At 40.0% G+C, this 22928-nt stretch overlaps 1 protein-coding gene across 4 annotated transcripts in view; it reads right to left on the reverse strand.

Moving 5' to 3' along the window:
• RERE (arginine-glutamic acid dipeptide repeats) overlaps positions 1-22928 on the reverse strand; it is a 443179-nt gene that overhangs the window by 163643 nt on the left and 256608 nt on the right. For all 4 annotated transcript variants that reach the window (XM_032863320.1, XM_032863323.1, XM_032863322.1 and 1 more), the window contains 2 exons: positions 8049-8154; positions 6335-6431 (listed from right to left, as the gene is read on the reverse strand). In XM_032863320.1, the coding sequence (XP_032719211.1) occupies positions 6335-6431; positions 8049-8154 (203 nt within the window). The remainder of the gene's footprint in view (positions 1-6334; positions 6432-8048; positions 8155-22928) is intronic.

Consider the following 22928-nt stretch of genomic DNA (forward strand, 5'->3'; position numbering starts at 1 on the left):
GGGCCTATTTAGCCAGAGTGATTCCTTCGGGTTAAACAGTGATTTTGTTGTTTATACAGTAGAACTTAAACTGTCCCTGCCCCCCTCCCCCCCCCAAGGGACTTACTTAAAAACAAGTCCCTGAAACCAGTCCCAGGTAACAAAGCCCAAATACAAGGGTGGGTCAGGGCAGGTGGAGACATCCAATCAGTGGGGGGATGCATATTCTCTCCCTAGCTACCAAGGAGTATGGGCCCCGCCCTTTGGGCGCCTTTTGGGTGCCAGTTCTGACCAAGGTGATAGACTAGTTCAAATATCTACTATACGGTAAATTGTAATTCACTTGGTCACTTATATGTGACCTAGCATGACTGTGCAGCTTTCTCTGCGTGTTACAATCCCATTGGCCACCTGTGCGTGGCCAGGCCCAACCACATGGCCTTTGCTTTTAAAAGCTCATCTGTAAGGCAGAGAGAGATCGCCTCTTTCTAAGAGACGGCCCTGGCCGGTCAGTTTGATTCTCGATGCTTGGCGCAAAATAAAGCTTTGCTTGAGCTTCGCTTTGTATCAATCTCGCTCCTTTGATCACGGACCCATTATTGGGGGACCCAACACTTACAACTTTTCTGTGTGTCTACGAGTAGCTCCAGATAAAAGAATTTTTAAGGGACCAAGAAGTACTCAAGAGCAGAGAGAGTGCATTTTTCAGGTGGGTGCTCCCAGCACCTCAGAGTCCTTCCCCAACTAGCAGCTCAATGACCTGTTAAATGATGAAATGCGCCAATAAATAAAGTGACTGTCAAGTCGTGGTGTCTAAAGAAGTACTAAGCACGTACAGACAAAACAACAAAAATGCTGAAGGTCAAAGTTATTTCATATGTAAAAACAACAGTCGATTAAAGCCAGGAAATGATCTTGGAACTGCAAAACTAAAAGCTCCAAGGCATCATGAAGCTCCTCGGGGAAGTCTTGGGAGCTGAAGGGCCTGTGTCAATGCTAAGAATGGCTGGGGAACTGTACAAAGATGTAATTAGTCTGTACCAATCCCTACACATATGATCTTAAATGCCCATAACAAAGCAGAGATCAATTTCAGAATGAAAACGGGGAGATTAGAAGCTCTGCAGAGCCAGTTCAGGGCTTCTTGGCCCAGAGGGCTGCAAGAAAATTCCCTCTAAAACATATCCCTATAAAACAAATTCTTAGTTAAGTTGATGGCTTGTCACCTGACCTGAGGATGTTGTGGTGTTTTTTTTTCCCCTAAGTGATTCCTTGAAGAAGCAGATAATCAGAAAGCGGGGAAACAGCCCTCAAGTCATTGAGACATTTCTGATACTTGGGAATTCTATGTTACAGGTGCACAGTAAAGCCAAAAATGCTGCCAGGTCACATGATCATGGTCCAATCACAAAGCAATCTCTCTAGATCCCTTCTTTGATCATCCATAAAACAAGATCCTTAGGGTGAAAAAAGTAACACAACAAATTGCAAGCAGTGATTTTTATTTAGTGTAATAAAACTTACCTGCTCGTTCTCAGAGCACCTGGAGACATCTCCTCAAGCTAAACTCTTCCTCCCAAACCTGAAGTAACTGAAGTATCCAATCAACTCAGCCAAGAGGCAACAGAAAAAAAAATAAATCTGAGTAATGTACCATCGATAACTCGGTACAGAACTACATTTAATTTCACTTTTTCTTTTCTGCCTTTTATGCTCTACGTCCCACTTCAGATTCAACGACTGTAAGCACTACTCACACTACACTGGGTATGAGGCATTCTGAGAGATTTTTTCACACCCCTTCTTTTAGGGGATGCAGAACCAGAAGATGCGTGGTTCAGGGTTCTGTCACTTAAAAATATGGCTCTGAGTAAGTCTGTCAAAAGGATGGCTCAAAAGTTAACAAACTTGATTTGATCACAAAATTATGCAGCAGAGCCCGGATTGAAACTAAAGTCCTCTCATTCCAGGGCACCTGGGTGGCTCAGTCGGTTAAGTGTTTGAGTCTTGGTTTCAGCTCAGGTCATGATCTCAGGGTAGTGAGATGGAGCCCCCCATATCGGGCTCCACACCAGGCAGGGAGTCTGCTAGAGACCCCCTCCCACTTCCTCTTTCTCTGCACCTCCTCCCACTTATGTGCTCATGTTCTCTCTCTCTCTCTCAAATAAATAAAGAAATCTTAAACAACAACAAAAAACCTGAAGTCTTCTCATTTCAATCTGTGTTTTTTTCTATTTCATCAGCATGGGCCAAAAACAGGGAGTAAAGAACACTCAAAAATACTTCTTTAAAGATACAAACTTTACTGTAAGGCTATTGATAAACATAATGAAGAAAAGAAAACAAACAGCAGCAGAACATAAGCCTGAAAGCCAAGGATGAGGGACAGCCAAGGCAAGAATTTAAAAATGGCAGGCAAGCAGTAATGCTGATCTCAACACAGGTTTCTGTGACCAATGGACCCACAGTCTTCTCTGAAAGTGACTTTTAGTTTGGACAGGGAAATACTATAATCTCAACACAGAACAGGCTGTTGAGGCATCTGTCTTCTGTCTGATTCATCAGGGCCAGAGGACAAAGAGCCGCCCTCCCTTGTAACACAACTCTAGCCCCAGCTTGAAAGAGAACGTCTACAGCGGTTTCCTCCTGAGGGAGTGCAGTGGCAGGAGCCCCCGCAGGTTTACTGCGTCCCATGAATCCACACACTGAGCACTCTGATCTTTGACAAGAAGGGTGCTAAGCACTAACACCATCAGTCTTTCTTTTTCTTATTTCTCCTCCACGTTTTCCACCATGTTCATCTGATCCTCTTTCATGTGCCTATGGACTATGTTATTTGTCTCTTTCAAAACTGATTTTATTTTTGGCAGAACTGCTTTATAGCTATAAAGAAAAAATTCTTTGTGGTAAGTGAAAGAAAAATTGGAAGAAAAGTTAAAGATTGGGGCACTGGGTGGCTCAGTCAGTTGGGTGTCCAACTCTTAATTTCAGCTTGGGTAGTGGACTTGGGGTCAGGGGATCAAGCCCACATCATGCTCTCCCTACCCCTCTCTCCCTGTCCCCTCCCACCCTACCATTGGCACTCTCTCGCAAATAAATGAAAAAATAAAATCTTTTTAAAAAGTAAAGGTTAATTCACGACCACCGCCTGCCATATTTTAAAATTAAAGTAATCTAGGGGCACCTAGGTGGCTCAGTTGGTTAAGCATCTGAATTCATCTCAGGTCATGATCTCAGGGGCCGCAGTCATGTCAGGCTCCATGCTCAGTGGGGAGTCTGCTTGCCCCTCTGCCCCTCCCTCCAGCTCTACGCTCTCTCTCAAATAAAACCTTAAAAACTAAATAAATTAATCAAACTAAATTAAATCAAATCAAAATAATCTAGTTTTGGTAAAGAGAAAAGAAATAAAGAGATTTGGGGGGGGGCACCATTCAATGCTGCTTTTATGGGAGATGATCTTAGAGCAAGCACTCTAAAACGGAGAACCAGGCAAGATTACTAAGTAATGGTAAGAGCCATACATATGAGCTCAGATGCAGACAAATGTTAATACATGTGCAACTATTTACTGAGCACCTACTGGGCCAGTTCAATAATTATGTGACCACTATCATCTGTTATCTTTGAAAAAAAAAAAAAAAATCCATGTCAGGGCACCCAAAGAGCTAACAAATCAAATTTAAGATGACAGCTATAATGAAACCACCTCATGGCCACTTCAAAGGAAATACCACAGGAAGGGACGCCTGGGTGGCTCAGTCATTAAGCATCTGCCTTAGGCTCAGGTCATGATCCCAGTGTCCTGGGATCAAGCCCCATATCAGGCTTCCTGCTCAGCGGGGAGCCTGCTTCTCTCTCTCCAGCTCCCCTGTGCTTGTGTTCCCTCTTGCTATCTCTCTCTGTCATAAATAAATAAAATCTTAAATAAATTTTTTTAAGAATCGTAAAAAAAAAAAAAGAAAGAAAAAGGAAATAAAAAAGGAAGAAAGGACTGACTCATCAGTAAGGGTTCTAGTCACATCCACAGTGAAAAGAAGACAAAGAATTACCATCAGCACTCCAGCCCTTCCGTCGCCAGGGAAGAGGCAATGACCACGCAGTTAAACATCCCCAGAAAGTGTCTGATTATAAACTAGTTAAGTCACTCGGTCCAGTTGGAATTATGTGGGACAACTGGATCTCTAAAAAGGGTAAAACAGGGGCTCCTAGGTGGCTAAGCCAGTTAAGTGTCTGAATTCAGCTCAGGTCATGATCTCAGGACAGATGTCCACACAGGGCTGCTCACCGCTCAGTGGGGAGTCTACTTGTCCCTCTCCCTTTGCCCCTTCCCCTGCTCATGCTTTCCTTATCTCTGTCTCTCTCTCTCTCGAGTAGGTAAATAAAATCTTTAAAAAAAAAATTTTTTTTTAAATAGAAAGGGTAAAATAGTATAAAATGACGCCACGAATCTGAAGAACCACTAATAGTTAAATATATTCATTTTAAGCAAATATATCAAAACATGTTAAATAACCAGAGTTATGTCTCACATATTTATTTGTTTTAACTTCAACTCTACATTGCTTAAAATCATGAACCTCAACCAATGAAACAAGATAGAAACAGAAGGGGGAAAGCATATAGCAAGTTAGGAAAGAATGCTAGGATCAAGACACTTGTCTTCACAAACAATTTAATGGCTCCATCCATCCATCCATCCATCCTTCCATTAACTTGCTTTGTTCAGCAGTTGAGTTTAAGACTGGAAAGTCACTGCCACAAAGACATACAAAGCTAGTGGGAATTTTGGAAGACATTTCTAAAACACCACAGGAATTCTCTATATTTATCTGGAAGTCCTGTAAGATGACAAATCTAACCACACACACCCCTTCCCATACAGCAGGGATTGGCCCATGGCCATTTTTATACAGCCCAGAACCAACAATAGTTTTTACATTTTTAAATGGCTAAAGAGGGGCACCTGGGTGGCTCAGTCCATTAAGCAGCTGCCTTCGGCTCAGGTTATGATCCCAGCATCCTGGGACAGAGTCCCACATCGGGCTCCTTGCTCTGCAGGGAGCCTGCTTCTCCCTCTGCCTCTGCCTGCCACTCTGCCTGCCTGTACTCTCTCTCTCTAACAAACAAATAAAATTTAAAAAAAAAAAAAAAAAAAAAGCCTAAAGAAATTTTTTTAAAAAGAGGGGGTAGTATCTCCTGACATGTAGAAATTAAATGAAATTCAAAATTTAGTGTCCATAAGTAAAGTTTTATGCATAGGCGACCTCATTTATTTACACATTTCCTCTAACATCTGTGCTACAGTGGCTGAGCAGAGTGGCTACACGATGGGGACCATATGAAAGATGACCTGGCCCAAATCATCTACCCAAACCTGCCCTAAAAGTTACTACTAATTTGCCTTGAAATAACTGGCTTTAGCTCGGTAGCTTTACAGAAGAGACTCCAGATGGTTTTACTGAATACCATATGAGTAATATAATAGAGAAACTATTTTATCTCATGATAGTTAAGCTAAAAGCAAGCAAATCTCTATGACTTTTTTTTTCAACTGTATTCTGTAAGTAAGAAAGTAGTCTTCCACCACTTTGTTCTTTCTGGTTGGAAAAGAATTATAAGAATATTACTTGTTTTACTTCCCCTACTACTTAAGAAGCCCAAAGTCTTCCACTTACATACAAAATAAACGATAATATAGATCTGTGTTCTTTTCCTGAAAAGGACAGAAAATACCATAAAGTTCAAAAGCAGTGGCTCATAGCCAATTTTTCACATAATTGCCTAACCCTAACCTGTAATACTACCTCCTTACTCAGAATAAAATCTTTAATATATTCTCCCTAACTCAAAGCTTTTTGGTAGGAAATTTTTCATACATAGAAAACATTAGAAGAATAGGTCCATTCCTATAAAACTTGCCTAGACTCTCAAGTACATGTTGCCATACTTGTGTCACCCATTTCTCTATCTTTTCTCTATCTTTTTTAACCGATTCTTTAAAAAATAATCTACAGACAATCGTAACACTCCATCCTGAATACTTTAGCAACCAGTGGCAGGATACTAGTTTTCAACACCAGCATACTAACAAGGAAACAGAGGTACAAAACTACAGAGAAGGTATAAAAAAAAACTTTTTTAAGTTGTTTTCCCCCACTCAGATGAATGAAAATACAGGTAACCTCTCAAAACCAATAACCCACAAAGTTAACCCTGGCGTGTGAGCTTACTGAGACCGTAAGAGTAGCCTGGTTAATATCCTGATTATCGAAAGTGATTAGGACAGCTTAGAATCTCTACCTCCCGTGCTCAAGGACTGCTCCTTTGCAGGAAAGACCACGACTCTGGCACTTACCTAAGGGCAGCAGCATGGTATGTGTCAACATAATCAGAAATGAAGAGCTCTCGGTTCTTAATAACTGGGTCTGTAATGACAAGTTCTCTTCCAGAGTCTGTCAAAATAATTAATTAAGAAGATATTAAAATTGAGCCTCCAAAAACAATTAGGAAAATTTTTGCAAAATCTTTCTTTCAGGTTCACCTGCCACTACACAAAGTACAATAAATAACCAGGTCTGGTTAGGAGGAATAATAACAGGAACAAAGGATCCTGTTGGGTACGTTTTACACATTTTACAAGTCCCCACACTTTGCTGAAATGCATTAAGCAATTAATGAAAAAAAGTGGGGGGGGAGGGAGAAGAAACAGCTATCACATTTTAACAAACGTTTAAACTACAGAAATATTTAGTGATCCTGTCCATTTTAATTTCTTATTGCTATATATTCCAAGATGGAGTGAAATCCCACTGTTTCTGTTGAAAAAAATAACCAAGTTACTACTTTTAATTAGGAACCATAATTTAACTGTTTTAACAGGAATTTTTATAGTTTCAAAGAAGGAAAAAACTAGTGAGTTATAAAAGAACTTCACTTTGGGGGCTTCTGAGTGGCTCAGTCAGTTAAGCATCTGCCTTTGGATCAGATCATAATCCCAGGGTCTGGGATGGAGCTCTGCATTGGGGGGTGGGGGGGGTTGGTCCCTGCTCAGCGGGAGGCCTGCTTCTCTCTCCTTCTGCCATTCCTCCTCCTTGTGTTCTCTCGCTCTCTCCTTCTCAAATTAATAATCTTTGAAAAAGGGGAAAACAAACAAACAAACAAACCCAGAACATCATTCTTCAAAACTGTGTTTGATTACTGCTTTGTTGACTCAAAACCTATCACCAAAAACAGTGTGGACGAGTGGGAAGAGTACAGACACAAGGGCCAACCAAGCTGGATCCCAGCCTGGCTGAGACCACTTAGAAGACATGTCACCTGCCAAGTCCTTGAGCACCTCTACCTTGATTTCCTCACCTGAAAGTGGGCAGTGACAAACTCTAACTCATTATGATTAATGGGTAACAAATATGTATCAGATAGCATGAAGCCCAGCACTGCTCAGAAGAATCAATAAAAATGCATAGTTATACATCTGAACAAATGCAGTACACATTTTATGTGCATATCTCATATGCCAATAAAATTATTAGGTAGAAACTACAATGCCAGAGGAAGAAAAAATAAAAGATGCTCTGAACTACCTTCCTGATTATTCTGAAAGTCAGGACGCAAACTGAATTCCAAACCACTCAGAAAAGCCATGCTTTCAAAACTGAAGTTCACAGCCCTGAATGCAGAAGTGCAACCATACAGATTATTGAAAAGGAAAAAAAGAAATAAAATGTCACCTTCATGTTTTAAGTACTATTATCTCATCATCAGGGGAGAAAAAGCAACTTAAAAAAATGAAATTACTGTTATTTCCAAAGAAGACCTGTCTCTATTCCAAGTTTAAGGGGAAGATGTTATTGGCACATCTCTCTGGTTGTTTGGGGTTTTTTTTTTAAATGCAAAATAATGAAAGAACTCAGCAAAAGCAAATAAATAAATATTCCAGTAATGTCCTCAGTTGTGAAAAGCTTTTTCAGAGACAATTTTCATAGTGGTTATCTCCATTTAGTGAATGTCTTTAGAAACAGCCTTGTCCAAAGCTAAGAAAATGTAAAATCAAACCAGGACGTATTTACCATTTTCATTATGCCGATCCTGAACCAAATGCTGGTACACAGAATCTGGAACTTCAGACTGGCGGTAGTACCATTTGACGTTCATGAGTAGATGGTCCCTCTTACTCTGAAAAGGAAAATCTAACAGCATTAGGAACAGGATTCCGGGTGCCCACAGGTGTACACCATACCCATGATCAAAAGCCCCTGTAAACAGGTGGAGAGGCAGCGAGGGAGACTCACAATTACCACCAGGACCACAAAAATACGTAAGTCAATGAAGAGGTCAGAGGTGTTTTTAATCCCAGCCAGAGCACCCTCTAATCCTGTAGCTCAAAACACTTATTCCAAGAAACCAAAGGAAACCAAACGTGAACCTATACATCTCCTGAGTTTGATTAACTAATTCATTCAATATTGTGTTATTTAGCATAAACTATACAAAACTACATGAACACATCCTTCTATCTGAATTCTTAATCACTTTGGTAAATATTTGTAAATTTTGTCAGCACAGTGTCAAGGCCATTTAAAGGGCAGTAAGTTAGAAAAAACTTACCCTGCAAGGCCTGGCACGAAGTCATCTCTCCGAGGTGTCCCAATCTCCCACACTGAACTACACCCCCCCCCCCGGCACAGCCACCTGACCTGGAGGAACTGCTATGTGGCCAACTAACACATCAACTGTGCGCCGTGGTGAAGGTACCAGTAGTCCGTGGAGCAGGACCCTATCTTATTTATCTTGGAATTTCCAGAGAATGGAACAACTTGTCCATAAATATGTATGAATAATAGAGTTTTATGATGATCAGGGGCCCCTAAGAGTCTGTGGGACACTGAGCCATGTTATCCCCAAAAGTTAACTTTGTTCCTGGTTCATTCAAAGAATAAAGGAGGAAATACTGTCTACTTGAAGGCTATGGGTCTACAGCCTGAGGGAGAACGTCTCTGTGCACCTGGCTGTGAAAGAGCTGAACAAGGCAGTGCACTAAGGCTTCCCAAGGCCTCATGAAATAATTCATGACCCAGGTGAGGGCCTTAAGAGACCTCCCCAAGGTGAATGTGGTATCGTTCCTCTTAGCAGTATCTACCTTCTCATCACAGGTCAGAGGTGAGTCAGAAATGAAAGAGAACTAAAATTCAAGACACATCTCACGTTTATGAAGGAGATGACCAAGTCTAAAATATGTCAAAGGAGTCTTCTTAATAAAGTAAGATGCTTTCTGCTTAAATGAGAGGTATGTATATAGTCTTTACTAAAAGGCCAGAAAGGCTTCCCCCCAAAAACCAACAAAACCTTCACTAAAATATTTAAGCCATTTAAGCTATTAGAAACAAAAGAACCGCCAAAAGTCTTGATGAACTCCCATGTGAAGAAGTGCTAATGTACAGCGAGTATCACCAACACCAGGGTTCATACTTTATAATTAACTGTGTCAAGCACACAGGCCTACAGAAACAGGGCATCACTACTGCTTTGAATAAAACAGACTGTACACAAAGAATAAACCTACTTAATGGGTACTCGCTAGTTTTTATCCATTTTGCTCTTTTATATTCTATGCCGTTTATACCAAAGGTGGGAAAACGACGATGAATCAGTGTTACATAAAAAGAATAAACGTTACATGCCAAGACTTGACACACAAGAGCAGTTACTCCCTGCAGAGGATTATGAAGATCACATCCAACCTGGGGGGGGGGGGGTGGCGAGAGATGGGAGAGATTTCAACAGATTCTTCCTAGGCAAAGGAGACCTGAAGAAGACACAAAGCTAGAGAAAAGAGGGAGGAAGCACAAGACATCCCCACAGTTCGTGTGCATGCGGGACAGGAAAGCGTTCTGCGTGGTGCGGAGCAGAGTTAGTGGGTTTTCCCCTGGACCAGTGGGGCTCTCGGTCTCTACGGCCGACCAAACACACAGGTGGTTTGGGGACAACACACCAGTCATGAGAAAGCAGCTAAAAGACTAGCTTCCCTCCAAGGCAGAGTGATAAACAGCGTGGCCAGGATGAGGCAAACCAGGGGAAGGGGCGGAGGCTGTCTGGAGGTCAAAGAATAAACTGGCCGAAGTTAATGCGCCGTCCCACATGAGCTTCTCACCTTGAGCACTGCTAACATTCGGTCCAGATGAGTCTGTCGTGGGGGCCTACCCTGTGCACTGCTGGATGCTTAGCAGCGTTCCTGGCCTCCGACCACTAAATGCTAGGGCACCCCTCCCTCACTGAGACAACCAAAGAAAAGTCTCCACACATAGTCAAATGTTCCCTGAGGGGAAAAAATTACTCCCCTCCCCTAACCCCAGGTGTAAGCCAATGGCCTAACAGTTTCTTCTTTAAGGAAAGCTGAACCAGGATGGTGAGAATAAAACCTGGTTTAAGTACTACCAGAAGAGAACATGGAATGTAGGTAAGAGCACGGTGAAGTCTGCCAAAAGTTGGATTTGAACCTCATCTTCACCACCTCCTAGATGCACGACTGGAGGCATGTTAATAAGATATTCTGAGACTCCCCTTTTCTGTAAAATGGGAATATGAAACCTACCTAACAGATGACTGAAAGAAGATGGAAAAGTGTACGGAAATGAGTAGGCACTCAGTTTTCTGTTAGTAGGTGACCATAACCAGTGCTTCACAGAAAAATGTCAAGAACTTTGCTGAGAATCACAAGAGTTATTTCTAACGAGAACAGGAGATAAGAGGGAACTGCAGTCCCTTAACTACTAATGGACACCTCAAGGCTCGAAGTAATTAACGACTTAACAAGGCTCAAAAGAGTTCAGTCTTAGCAACCATGTTCTGAAATCTATATTTCCATGTATTTCTTTAACACATCTAAAATGTCTGAAAACCTGAGGGACAACAGAAATAAGCTTTAAAACGTACCTTAATTAGCAACTGTACAATGTCTATGTTTCAGAGCCAAGCCAGAAATTCTGGCTACCCTTTGAGGTTTAATACCTATGTTAACTTCCGACCCGCGTAATGATCACACACATACACAAAACTACTGCTCTAGTTTATCTGTGCCTAGTTTCATAACTCCTAAAACCAGGGGCAGGTAACACAGTTGAAAGCCTATTGGCTATCTTAATGCAGTACTACCTAATCACCAGAGAGCGGCAGCATCGCATTAAAAAAAAAAAAAGCCTCCAGCCTCTTAATTCCTAATACAACAGAACAAAAGGTAGATTCAAAGTAAACAAAAGTATTGAACAAACGTTAAGTAGCTGTACCAGACATAATCTTCCTAAACAGGCCTGTAAGTTAAAGATTAAACATCTATAAAAGGAAGTAGTGTGCTGTTTCAGAGAATACGAGACTAAAATTAAAAAATCTAGCCTTCTAGTCCTGTCTGCAATCACTAGTCAGCTGGGGACAACCTTAGTAGAGTCTCCTGGCCATCTGACAAATGAAGGGGAGAACTTGATTTCTAGGATCACATTTCATTTTATATGCTTATATCTAGATTTGTTCCCCAGACAAAACCAGCAGATAAAGTGGGGTTGGGAAGAGCCCCTCCTGTTTTCTCTACATCAGCATAATGGCATCAACTAACATTACCATCCTAAAGAGGTTTGACAAATTAATTAAAATGCCATCTTTCCCCAGAGCTGCTGGGCAGTGAAAAACAGCAAAAGGGAAGAGAGCAGCGCACCCGCCGCTACCGGTCAACGCTCCCAAAGCTGCCTCAGACACACAGGTGCTGCCCAGTACTAACCACAGGGCATCACCGAGTTCTTCCCACTATTCATTAGACGAAGATGGCTGCTCAGAACCACAGAAAACTGAAAGTAAAAGTAAGCTTAGAGATCATCTGATTTAGCCCAAACCACCTAGGTCTGAATCAGGGTTTTGCAAGTTGATTTGAGCAAATGACTTCTCCAAGTCTCACTTCTCGCCCACATAAAATGAGGGAAGTAACAGCTGCTACCACGCGGAGTCGTGAGGGTTAAGTAAATGAACATGAGTACAGAGAACTGGCTCTCCGTTAAGTCCTCCTATCACGACCATTGTTCTGCAAATGCATACAGGAATGAAGCTACAAAAGGTTTACTTAAATATTTCGCTTTTCCACAGATTCAAATGGAAGCTGGTAAGAGCAACATAAAAATCAATCACATACCAAAGTGGGGGGGGGGGGGGAGAATCTCCACTTCTGCAACAACCTGGGCAGCAGATCAAGTATTTTTAATAAACAGGCCTCATTACCAACTAGTGATGAACTGTACAATTTCATAAAGGTCAAAGCGGTTATAAATGATACATTTTTTAAAAGATTTTATTTATTTGACAGAGATCACAAGTAGGCAGAGAGGCAGGCAGAGAGAGAGAGGAAGAAGCAGGCTCCCCGCTGAGCAGAGAGCCCGACACACGGGGCTCGATCCCAGGACCCTGGGATCATGACCTGAGCCGAAAGCAGAGGCTTTAACCCACTGAGCGACCCAGGCGCCCCATAAATGATACATTTTAACAGAATGTTGGATGAAGAGGCAAGTGGTGAGAAGCTTCACCTGTGACGGCACCTTGGGGTATATTTCTGGGTACAGAAAAGAGCCCACTGAGAAGTAAATAATTTCCCACCATTTTGTCTTAGAGAGAGAGATCTGACTGACCGATTGTACAGGGAGCAGGAAGCACCAACTCTAAGAAAAAACACCACACTTACGAATGCGTCCAATGTGCTTACAGTAAGGTTTCCCAGGATGACTATGTAAACAAGGAGAGCAGTTGATTCTGGATTAAATTAATGGATTCTTCCCCATCATTGGCCTGGATTTCTCAGAAAGGAGGGACATTAGGTAAATCCAAGGAAATAATTTAACTGAGGACAAAACCCACTCCTACCTGGGTTTAGAAAAGCCTAATGTAGGGTGCCTGGGAACAACAGAACAGGAGGTTTTGTAGAGCTAATGAATATCAGACAATGGGTTGAAAAGTAATGCACTAAAAATTCAGAACTGAAATTAAACATTCAGGATGAGGTAACTGACAAAGGGAGACCAGGAGAAAGGGAAAGCAAACAGGAAGCTGCTTGTTTGCAGGGACTGCTTCATTTTATCAGCAGCACAGAATCTGACCATCCCAAATAAACATAAGATCTAAGGTCAAGAAGTAAATTTCCCTTCCTAGAGATCTTTCATGATTATTAATAAAGTACTTCCACTGACTAAATAGCCAATCTGAATCTTTTCTAGGACCAGTCTTGATATCATCTGAAAAAATATTTTAATACAATATTAAAAAAAATGAAGTATGGGGAGGTAGTCATACATGACCAACAGGACAAATGCAGAGATTGTTTTATACAATATGAAGGAGGACCCCAATGCAGGATGGGAACAATAATTTTAAATTCACCTGCATTATATAGGAAAGACTTTCTTTAACCCATCAATCACCTATCAGCTCCTGGTAGATATCATCTGGGCTCCAAAAGCCCTCCAAACAAGTCCCATTATCCCTCCACCATTATCAAATATGACAGAGGGTCAGGCCAAAGACAACAAAACAAGATATAAAGATGGATACCATCACATTAAAAACTTGGCAAACTCAAAACAATCTGCTAGAGGTAATACTTGGGGAACTTCCTTCAAAAAAAATTTTTTTAAAGATTTTATTTATTTATTTGACAGATCACAAGGAGGCCCAGAGGCAGGCAGAGAGAGAGAGAGGGAGGAAGCAGGCTCCCCGCCAAGCAGAGAGCCCGATGCAGGGCTCGATCCCAGGACCCCGAGATCATGACCTGAAATGAACACAGAGACTTAACCCACTGAGCCACCCAGGAGCCCCTTCCTTCAAATTTTTAACTGCTCAGTTCTTGAGAGCTTGCATTTCAAATAATGGAAAATCTAGATTCAGAGTCAGATGAAATAAAACCAAAATTCTTATTTTCTAAAGCCAAAATAGCCAATCAAGTTTTTTCCAGAAACTTGGGAAAAAGAAGTACATTTATATAATAGATGGTTTAAGAAAATACCTTTTGAAGAAACTTTTCATACATTTCCACAATGTGGCGATAAGGTTGAGTTATATGAGGGATGCCTGGGTGGCTCAGTCGTTAAATACCTGCCTTAGGCTCAGGTGATGATCCCGGTGTCCTGGGACAAGAGTCCTGCAACTGGGCTCCCTGCTCAGCAGGAAGCCTGCTTCTCCCTTGCCCCCTCTCCCTGCTTGTGTTCCCTTTTTCCCTGTCACTCTCAAATAAATAAAGTCCTTTTTAAAAAGTTATATGAATATTAAAGGTTTACTGTATATTTCAGATATATCTACACAAACTAAAAGGGTGTTAGGACACGAAGCTGGGCCAGGGGGCATGCAGTCATGACCCACCAGAGACATAATATCCTCTTTTTCAGTGTTCCACACATCCAGTTTAAAGGGGGGGGAGAACAATTAAAAAGAATAATAATAATATAATAACAATAATAATAAAGTTGAAAGTGGTATTCCAATCCTGCTGGGTCCACCTTCACCCACAAAGACATGCCTGTTGGGAAGACTGCCCTCAAAAGACCCTGGGGATACTGTCTTACTGGCTCCAATATTTCTGACTCTGAGTGAGGGGAGAAGGGGAAGACAATGCGGTCAGGGCCTACTATTTATTGGCATTTCCATATGGACATAACCCGGGACTACAAAGGAGTCTACTTAGAACTAGCGTAATGAAAACTCTCTTTAAAGATAAATAGCAGAAAGAAACCCAGACACAAAGCATATCCATTTGACTAAGGTGTGAACTGGCTGCAGGCACCAGAATCAAGGTTACAAGCTCATTTTCCAAACCCAAGGCACCTCACTCCAAAAGAATGTTTCAAGAGATTGCATCAGCATCTAGATCCTGGAAGAGGATTTAAATCACCTTGTATCAGATGAATCAGGTGAAGCAAGCAGGTGGTTCTCTGGGAGTGAAGATGAATTTTACAGTGTTTACAACTGAGCTGTGCAAGTAACTGTTTACATACAAATCCCCAGAAAGATGATGCAACCAAAAGTGTACTGAAACCTATGCTCTAATGATCAGAAATCATTTCTAAAAATCACTGTTTTTTTGATGATGTCTTATTTATTAAACTTCTGTCTTTAGGTTAATTATTTTTACAGTTTAATCTGGATATTTTGGTAGGACCAAAAAGGTACATGAAAATGAAATCATCTCCCGCCTACTAACTATGGAATCCAAGCTTATTAAGGCATTTTCTATCTATCTAGGATTACACTGTGTAGAAACAATACAATTCTTGAGACAACAGATTCCTTTATTTGAAGTGGAGAGACCAAAACTGAGCACGGGTGCCGCCTGGGAAGACTCCTACCTCTTTGCCTCCCTTGTAAGATAGCAGGCGGGGTTGCCAGGTGGTGTCGACTTTCCTTGTCTTCTTAGACTAAATAACAAGTTCAGGTCATATACACACACGAATAAGCTACACTTAAAGGGAAACTCTGTACATTGGGAGAGATATACGAAACTACAAGGCTTTCCTGTCATTTCCCACATGTATACGTATATTATCATGACAAAAATACTAAATGTCAGATTCAGGATTTAAAAGGTCTTAAGTGGGATGTCTGGATGGCTCAGTTGGTTAAGCCGCTGCCTTCAGCTCAGGTCATGATCCCAGGGTCCTGGGATGGAGTCCCACATCAGGCTCCGTGCTCAGCAGGGAGCCTGCTTCTCTGCCTCTGCCTGCCACTCTGCCTGCTTGTGCTCTCTCTCTCTCTCTCTCTGACAAATAAATAAAATCTTTTTTAAAAAATAAAAATTAAAAAAAATAAAAGGTCTCAAAAGTTTGGGTTGACAGGATCAAGTTAGGAAGATGAAATTTCACAGATATATTGTGACTCTATAGTTAAATCACCAACATCTACTGTCCAAACCCAAAATAAATTCCTTCCTAAAAGCCAGTATTCTTTCTAGTAGCGATGGTTTTATCAGATAAATTTATAATCACAAATTTTCTATCTGGTTCCAAATATTTCCCCCATAATGGAGGGAAAAACAGCTATTCACAGGCAGCACTATAAAACTGCCAAATTGCCTTTAATCCATACTAAATGGAATTAAACAATCTGGTGAATTTCTTTTTTAAAAAGTCAAGCTGATATAAAGTTTGACATCTCTGCAATACTTTAGTTGTTCTCTGTTGATGGTTGTGACAGCAGCAGTGATTCTACTCACTCCTTCTACATGACCTAGCCAGGAAAGCTGGAGAGCTCTATCACAAACCAACAGTGTCAGATGGTGTAGTAGTGAAAAAGGAAGTCACAGAAAGAGGGGTTAAAACCTGGGTTTTTTATAGGCTTCCAAATTTCTCTAGAAGTTTCACAAATGAAACAAATGATCACTTTAATTTTTAAACAAAAATTACTAACATGATTAAAGGCACATCACACAGATTTTGTTATTAGAAACAGATGCTGAAATATCTTGAAAAGATTTCACTGAGTCAACACATGTTTTATAGAAGTGGTTCTCAAACTTGTTAGACTACTCTCTTCAAAAGTACTGAGGCATTCAAAGAACTTTTGTTTATGTGGACTGTATCTTATCAATACTTACTATATTGGAAAATAAAAATTAAAAATTTTCAAGGTATTTTTTTACTAAATCATTTAACAATAATAACCTAACTACATGTTAACATAAATAACTGTAAAAAAATAACTAAAAATTGGGGTGCCTGGGTGGCTCAGTCATTAAGTGTCTGCCTTCGGCTCAGGTCACAATTCCAGGATCCTGGGATCAAGCCCCATGTTGGGCTCCCTATTCAGCAGGAAGCCTGCTTCTCCCTCTCCCACTCCCCCTGCTTGTGTTTCCTCTCTTGCTCACTCTGTCAAATAAATAAAATCTTTTTTAAAAAAATTAAAAATAACAACAAAAAAAACAAAATTTAGGAAACAAGTAATACATACATTTCTTTTTCTTTCTTTCTTTCTTTTTTTTTTTTTTTTTTTTTTTTTTTAAGATTTTTTATTGTGGTTGCTGAGAAAATGTTGAGGAGTTTGGCAGGGAGAGAAGGAAGTACCAGAAGGTGGCTAGAAGAGGCTGCAGGTTAATAGCAGTAACTGGTCAGTGCTTTAAGAGGTTAATGGTAATGGCGTTCTATAGGTAGGATTTTCTTTTTTTTTAAAGATTTTATTTATTTATTTATTTGACAGACAGAGATCACAAGTAGTTAGAGAGGCAGCCAGAGAGAGGAGGAAGCAAGCTCCCTGCTGAGAAGAGAGCCCCACTGGGGGCTCCATCCCAGGACCCTGGGATCATGACCTGGGCCGAAGGCAGAGGCTTTAACCCACTGAGCCACCCAGGCGCCCCAATACATACATTTTCTTATGTATGGCTTAAGATAACAGATTCTCGTATCAGATAGTTACATTCAATCTACTGAAATACTACACGTCATTTAGCCCTTACAAAACTCCACTCTACACTCCTGAAAGGAGAATGAAAAAGGCAGATGATATCTTCGCATAATTATGAGAACAGTCTCACCCTGCATACCCATGGAGTAAATCGGAGAAGAGGTGCTCTCTGGAACGAACTGAACAAGCTATACAAAGTCCCAGATGCCCTCATCTTTGACGCTAGTAGTTTATACCATGGAAGTAAGTAAGCATGCTCCCCAAACAGAACCAAGAATGGAGATTTGAAAGCACACATTCATTTAGAAGTAAGATACTTATTAAGAATAGATGATTGGGGGAGGGGGTGTGTGGTGCCTGGGTGGATCAGTGGGTTCAGAGTCTGCCTTCAGCTCAGTTCATAATCCCAGGGTCCTGGGATTGAGCCCCCTATCAGGCTCCTTGCTCAGAGAGGAAGTCTGCTTCTCCCTCTCCCCCTGCTTGTACTCTCTGTCAAACAAATAAACCAAATCTAATTAAAATTTTTTTCAAAATTAAAAAAAAATGAATAGAAGATTGGGGGTACCTGGGTGACTCAGTAAGTTACATGGTTAAGCATCTGCCTTCAGTTCAGGTCATGATCCCAGAGTCCTGGGCTCAAGCCTCACATTGGGCTCCCTGCTCAGCGGGGAGTCTGCTTCTCCCTCTCCCTCTGTCCCCACCCCCTACTCACCAGCTTGTGCTCTCAAATAAATAAATAAATTCTTTAAAAAATTATAGAAAAGGGGTGCCTGGGTGGCTCAGAGGGTTAAACCTCTTCCTTCAGCTCAGGTCATAGCAGGCGGGGTTGGATGCGGGGTTGGAGCCCTGCATCGGGGCTCTCTGCTCAGCAGGGAGCCGGCTTCCCTTTCTCTCTCTGCCTGCCTCTCTGCCTACTTGTGATCTCTCTCTGTGTCAAATAAATAAATAAAATCTTTAAAAAAAAAAATAGAAGACTATTTATTATTTATGCAATCAGTCATTCCGATAGTAAGCAGGAAGTTAAACTCTTGTTAAGGGGAAGAAAATCTAGATAAGAAGGCTGTCATTTCAGTTTAAAGTAATATTCTTCCTAAAATTTGAGCTCAGGGGCACTTGGGTGGCTCAGCTGGTTATGCACCTGCCTTTGGCTCAGGTCATGATCCCAGGGTCCTGTTCAGCAGGGAGACTGCTTCTCCCTCTCCCCACACCCTCCACTCATGCTCTATCTCTAATAAATAAGTAAAATCTTTAAAAAAGAAAAAAAAGTAAAATTTGAGCTCATTATATCAAAAATATTTAAAACTTGATTCAAACAAGAATACATAAATCTACACTTTAAAAAAAATTGTACTTTAAAACAATGGTGAACCTATAAGAGTTGAAAGCATGCATGCATAAAATCGTGGCCTGGATAACTTTATGCAGCAATCTGAAATTCCAGGCAACTCTGTGACCATTTCAAAAGTGGTGCTGCTTCCTACCCCAGGAAACTAGCACCATGAAACACTAAATTTTAAGAAAAGAAAAATAAAGGACTTTCAGCTTACAGTACTATATTAAAGCATCAGTTTTTATAAAGATGGACATGCTTATTTTATGGGACTCCAGCAATATTCCTTTCTAGGTAATAACCTTTTAGTACCCTTGCTTTCTGAATTAAAGTGCAAAACCATAGAGCTGGTAATGCAGTAAAATACCTTTTAGCAACACAAGGATGTTTAGAATTATTTATACTTTCAAAGAGCACTGATATAGGCTGAGAAATCACTATCGATGTAAATAAAGTCAGCCTGTATAATAACAGGAAAACAGTTACAGCTGGCAAACATTACCAACTTGCAAATAAACAAATTCAAACAGTTTGGTTAAAAAAAAGAAAAATCAGTAGGAACCCAGAGAATTTATGTTTTGCTATTTCATTTTACGTGAACTAGTCTGTCTTGTTGTAAATATCTTATTCTTCTCTCCTTTTGATTTAAACCTAAACAAAGACTGTAACCTTTAATACCTGTTAGTCTATTTATAACTGTTCCATCTACAACCATTTTTCTAATACAAACATGCCTTGATAGTTTATCTCAGTCCACATGCCAGACAACAAAGGCCCACTGGTCTGTTGGAGAGGAGAAATGGAAAGCAGGAAATGAGAAGGGTTAGTTAATCCCCAGATAATCCATCAGTGTATTCAGTCAAGTGTGAGCTGAGTTGAGGAAATGCTACTCCCCGCCCCCACCCGCCCCGCGGGGGGGGGGGGCGGGGGAACCACAAGAGAGAAAAAAATCAAAGAACACATGACCTGAGAGCCACAGTTCATTTTAAAATAGTTTAATTTCGGTGAAAAAGATTCCCCATCACATTCAACCACTAACACAACATATATGTTAGTTTCCTTTAATTAAGACATTTTTCTTTAAAATCCTCATCCTCTATCCTTTTTGAGAAACGAGTTTTAACTTCTGGGTTTTGTTTTACTGTTTGGGTTTTGGTTCATCTTTTTTTTTCTAAATCAGCTTTATTGAGGCATAATTTATACACTATAAAATTAACATATTTACAGTTTCATTAGTTTTATAACCATCACCACAATCAAGATAGGGAATGTTTCCATTACCACAAAAAGACTACCTTCTTTTAGAAGTGATGAATCTGTCATGCTGAAAAAGCTCTGTACCAGTGAAAGCTAGAAAAGAAACATCCTAATCTAAATTTCTTCCTCCATCTCAACTCAGACAGAAGTGAATACGAGAGAAACAACTCTGAGTTGGCTATGACATTTTCTCCTAGTTATTGCTGAAGACTACTACAAACAATAATCCCAAGCTCTTTAAAATCAAATAATTTACTAGATAAAAGTTCTGGGCTGAGACATTATATGGTCTCCTAAGATTTCTAGAACATAGATAACGGTTATAGTGATCATAGTTACAATAATAAATGAAAATAATTTCAAATTAGTTTTATAGTATACTTTCCTCAAATCATGTAACCAATACTTAATGAGCTTCTATGAGACATTGCTTCTATCAGACATTGCTCAAGAGACAGATAATGAGGATTCACAAGAGATTAACAGATAAAGTCCCAGGCTTGACAGAGGTTATGTTACAATGGAGACCCTTTGCAACCCTTCCACCATTAAAAACAAGGTCAAAAAAATGAATGGTTAAGTGTTTTAAACAAAACCACGAGCAATGAAACCTACCACTCAGTAACCATACACCCCTAGGCAAGTAATTTTTTTATACGATACGTAGTCTTTTGGGGTATTATTTTCCCTAAAACTAGCAGTCTTCCCAAAGGCACCTGAGGATGACAGGAAAACATCTACTATGACTTGACTGCTTCATATAGACAGAGAAGGGTCTAAATAATCTTGCCAAATCCATACACCAATTTCTCCATCCACATGAACAACACTGAAACCCAAGCGTGTAGGTCTCTGTCTCTCAGCTAAAGCTGAGCTTTGCTCATAAGAACACCCAAAGGTTCTTCTATCTTCTTTATTATTTTTCTTTTGAAGAATTTATTATGAAACACTTCACAGGCAGTAGGTTTAAACATAATGGACTATGTATGAAACTTATTTTAAGGAATAAAACATTACCAAACCCGAAAAAGCTTCCTCTACCGTCCACTTAGACAAGGTTCTCTTACTCCCCCCAGAGGGAACCACTACCTTGAATTTACTGTTGTTCATTCCAATACACTCCTCTATGCTTCTACTTCATACACATACAGCACTAAAAATGTAACATAGAGTTTTTTAGTTTTTACACTTTCATAAATGACACTGTACTCTGACTTCTTCTGCAATCTGTTTATTCAGCATTACGCTTGCGTGAGTCACCGATTCCCTAGTTCATTCATTCTAAATAATACAGATCACCTCCATGTACAAGACCAGAATTTGCTCGTAAATTTTCCTGATAAATTGTGAACTCTTATTCATGTCTGTGCAAGTTTACCTAAGGCACAGGAAACTTTTTTTGTTTAAGTAAACTACACCCAACGTCGGGCTCAAACTCAGGACACCAAGATCAAGAGTTGCATACTCTGCCAACTGACCCACCTAGGCACCCCTGAAACTCTTCAATTCAAATTATCTAAATTACTCTGAACGTTTGACGCCACAGCTAAATGTTCACTTATCAGTATAACGCTGTTCGTAATGTTCTTCTGATATCTTACTAATAATGCCTATAGGATCTGTAATATTATTCCATTTTTATTCTTTGTATTGGTAACTTGCTGTCTTTATTCTTTCTTTTCATTATTATGTTTATAGGAATTTAAGTTTTATCAGTCATTTCAAAGGAACAACTTTTGAAATTGGTGATTATCTTCCCTCATTTCCTTATTAATTCAGTAATTTGCATGCTTATCTTCATTATTCCCTTCCCTTTTTTGGGTTTCATCTTAAGTTCTTTTTAAAATTTCTTAATACAGATACCTAGACTATTGATTTTATTCAACCTTTCTTACATTCTTATATATATTTGAAGCTAAAAACTTACCTGTGGGTATAGCTTTAGCTATAACCCACAACTGTGATATGTCATAATTTTAATAATCATTCAAGCAAAATATTTTCTAATTTCTACTGTGATTTCTTATTTAAGCCTTAAAAATGTATCACTATATTATTCCACACATTTGTGGATTTTCTAGGTAGTCATTTTGGTTTTGATTCTTAATTCCACTGTGGTCAGAGAATGTTTTCTATGACTGGAGTCCTCTGAAATATGTTAAGACCTGCTTTAAAATCTAACACAATCACTTCTTATAAATATCCCATATGGACTTGAAAACAATGTGTATCCTTCAGTCACTGGGTATAGTGTTCTGTTTATTAGAATTAGCTCATATTTTTACATTGTATTGTTCAATACTCTATTTTCTTACTGATTTGTAATATACTTATTTGCTCAATTACTGAAGGAGATATGTTAAAATCTAATTGTCCAAATATTCATTAACAGTTTAGGATCAACTGCAGTATATCTATACAACGCAATATTACAGCAATGAAAATAAACTACTGCCACACAAAAAAACATGGGTATATCTCATAAACAATATGCAGAGCTAAAGAAACCAGACACAGATAAGTATCACAGCATATAAAGTTCAAAGGCAAGCAGATCTAAACTATGATGTTAGAGCTCACAACAGTGGTTATCATGAGGTAGTGTCTGGGAGAAGGCAGGAAGGTAGTTTCTGGAGTGCTTACAGCATTTCTTCCTTTCCCTCCTTTTCTTTCTCTCTTTCTTTCTTTCAAGAGAGGGGAAAGGCGGGGAGAAGAAGAGAGAATTTCAAGCAAGCCCCATGCCCAGCGTGGAGCCAGACACAGGATCTCATGACCCTGAGATCATGCCCTGAACCAAAAATCAAGAGTCAGACACTTAACCAACAGAGCTACCCAGGCACCCCGGCATTTTATTTCTTGATATGAGTACTAGTGAATAGAACTCTACACATATTATGAACACATACAATGTATAGTTAATTCACTGAACTGTATGTACAATTATAACTTT

Source organism: Lontra canadensis, unplaced genomic scaffold (genome assembly GCF_010015895.1).
Source record: "Lontra canadensis isolate GAN:19392208 unplaced genomic scaffold, GSC_riverotter_1.0 scaffold25, whole genome shotgun sequence".
Lineage (NCBI taxonomy): Eukaryota > Metazoa > Chordata > Mammalia > Carnivora > Mustelidae > Lontra > Lontra canadensis.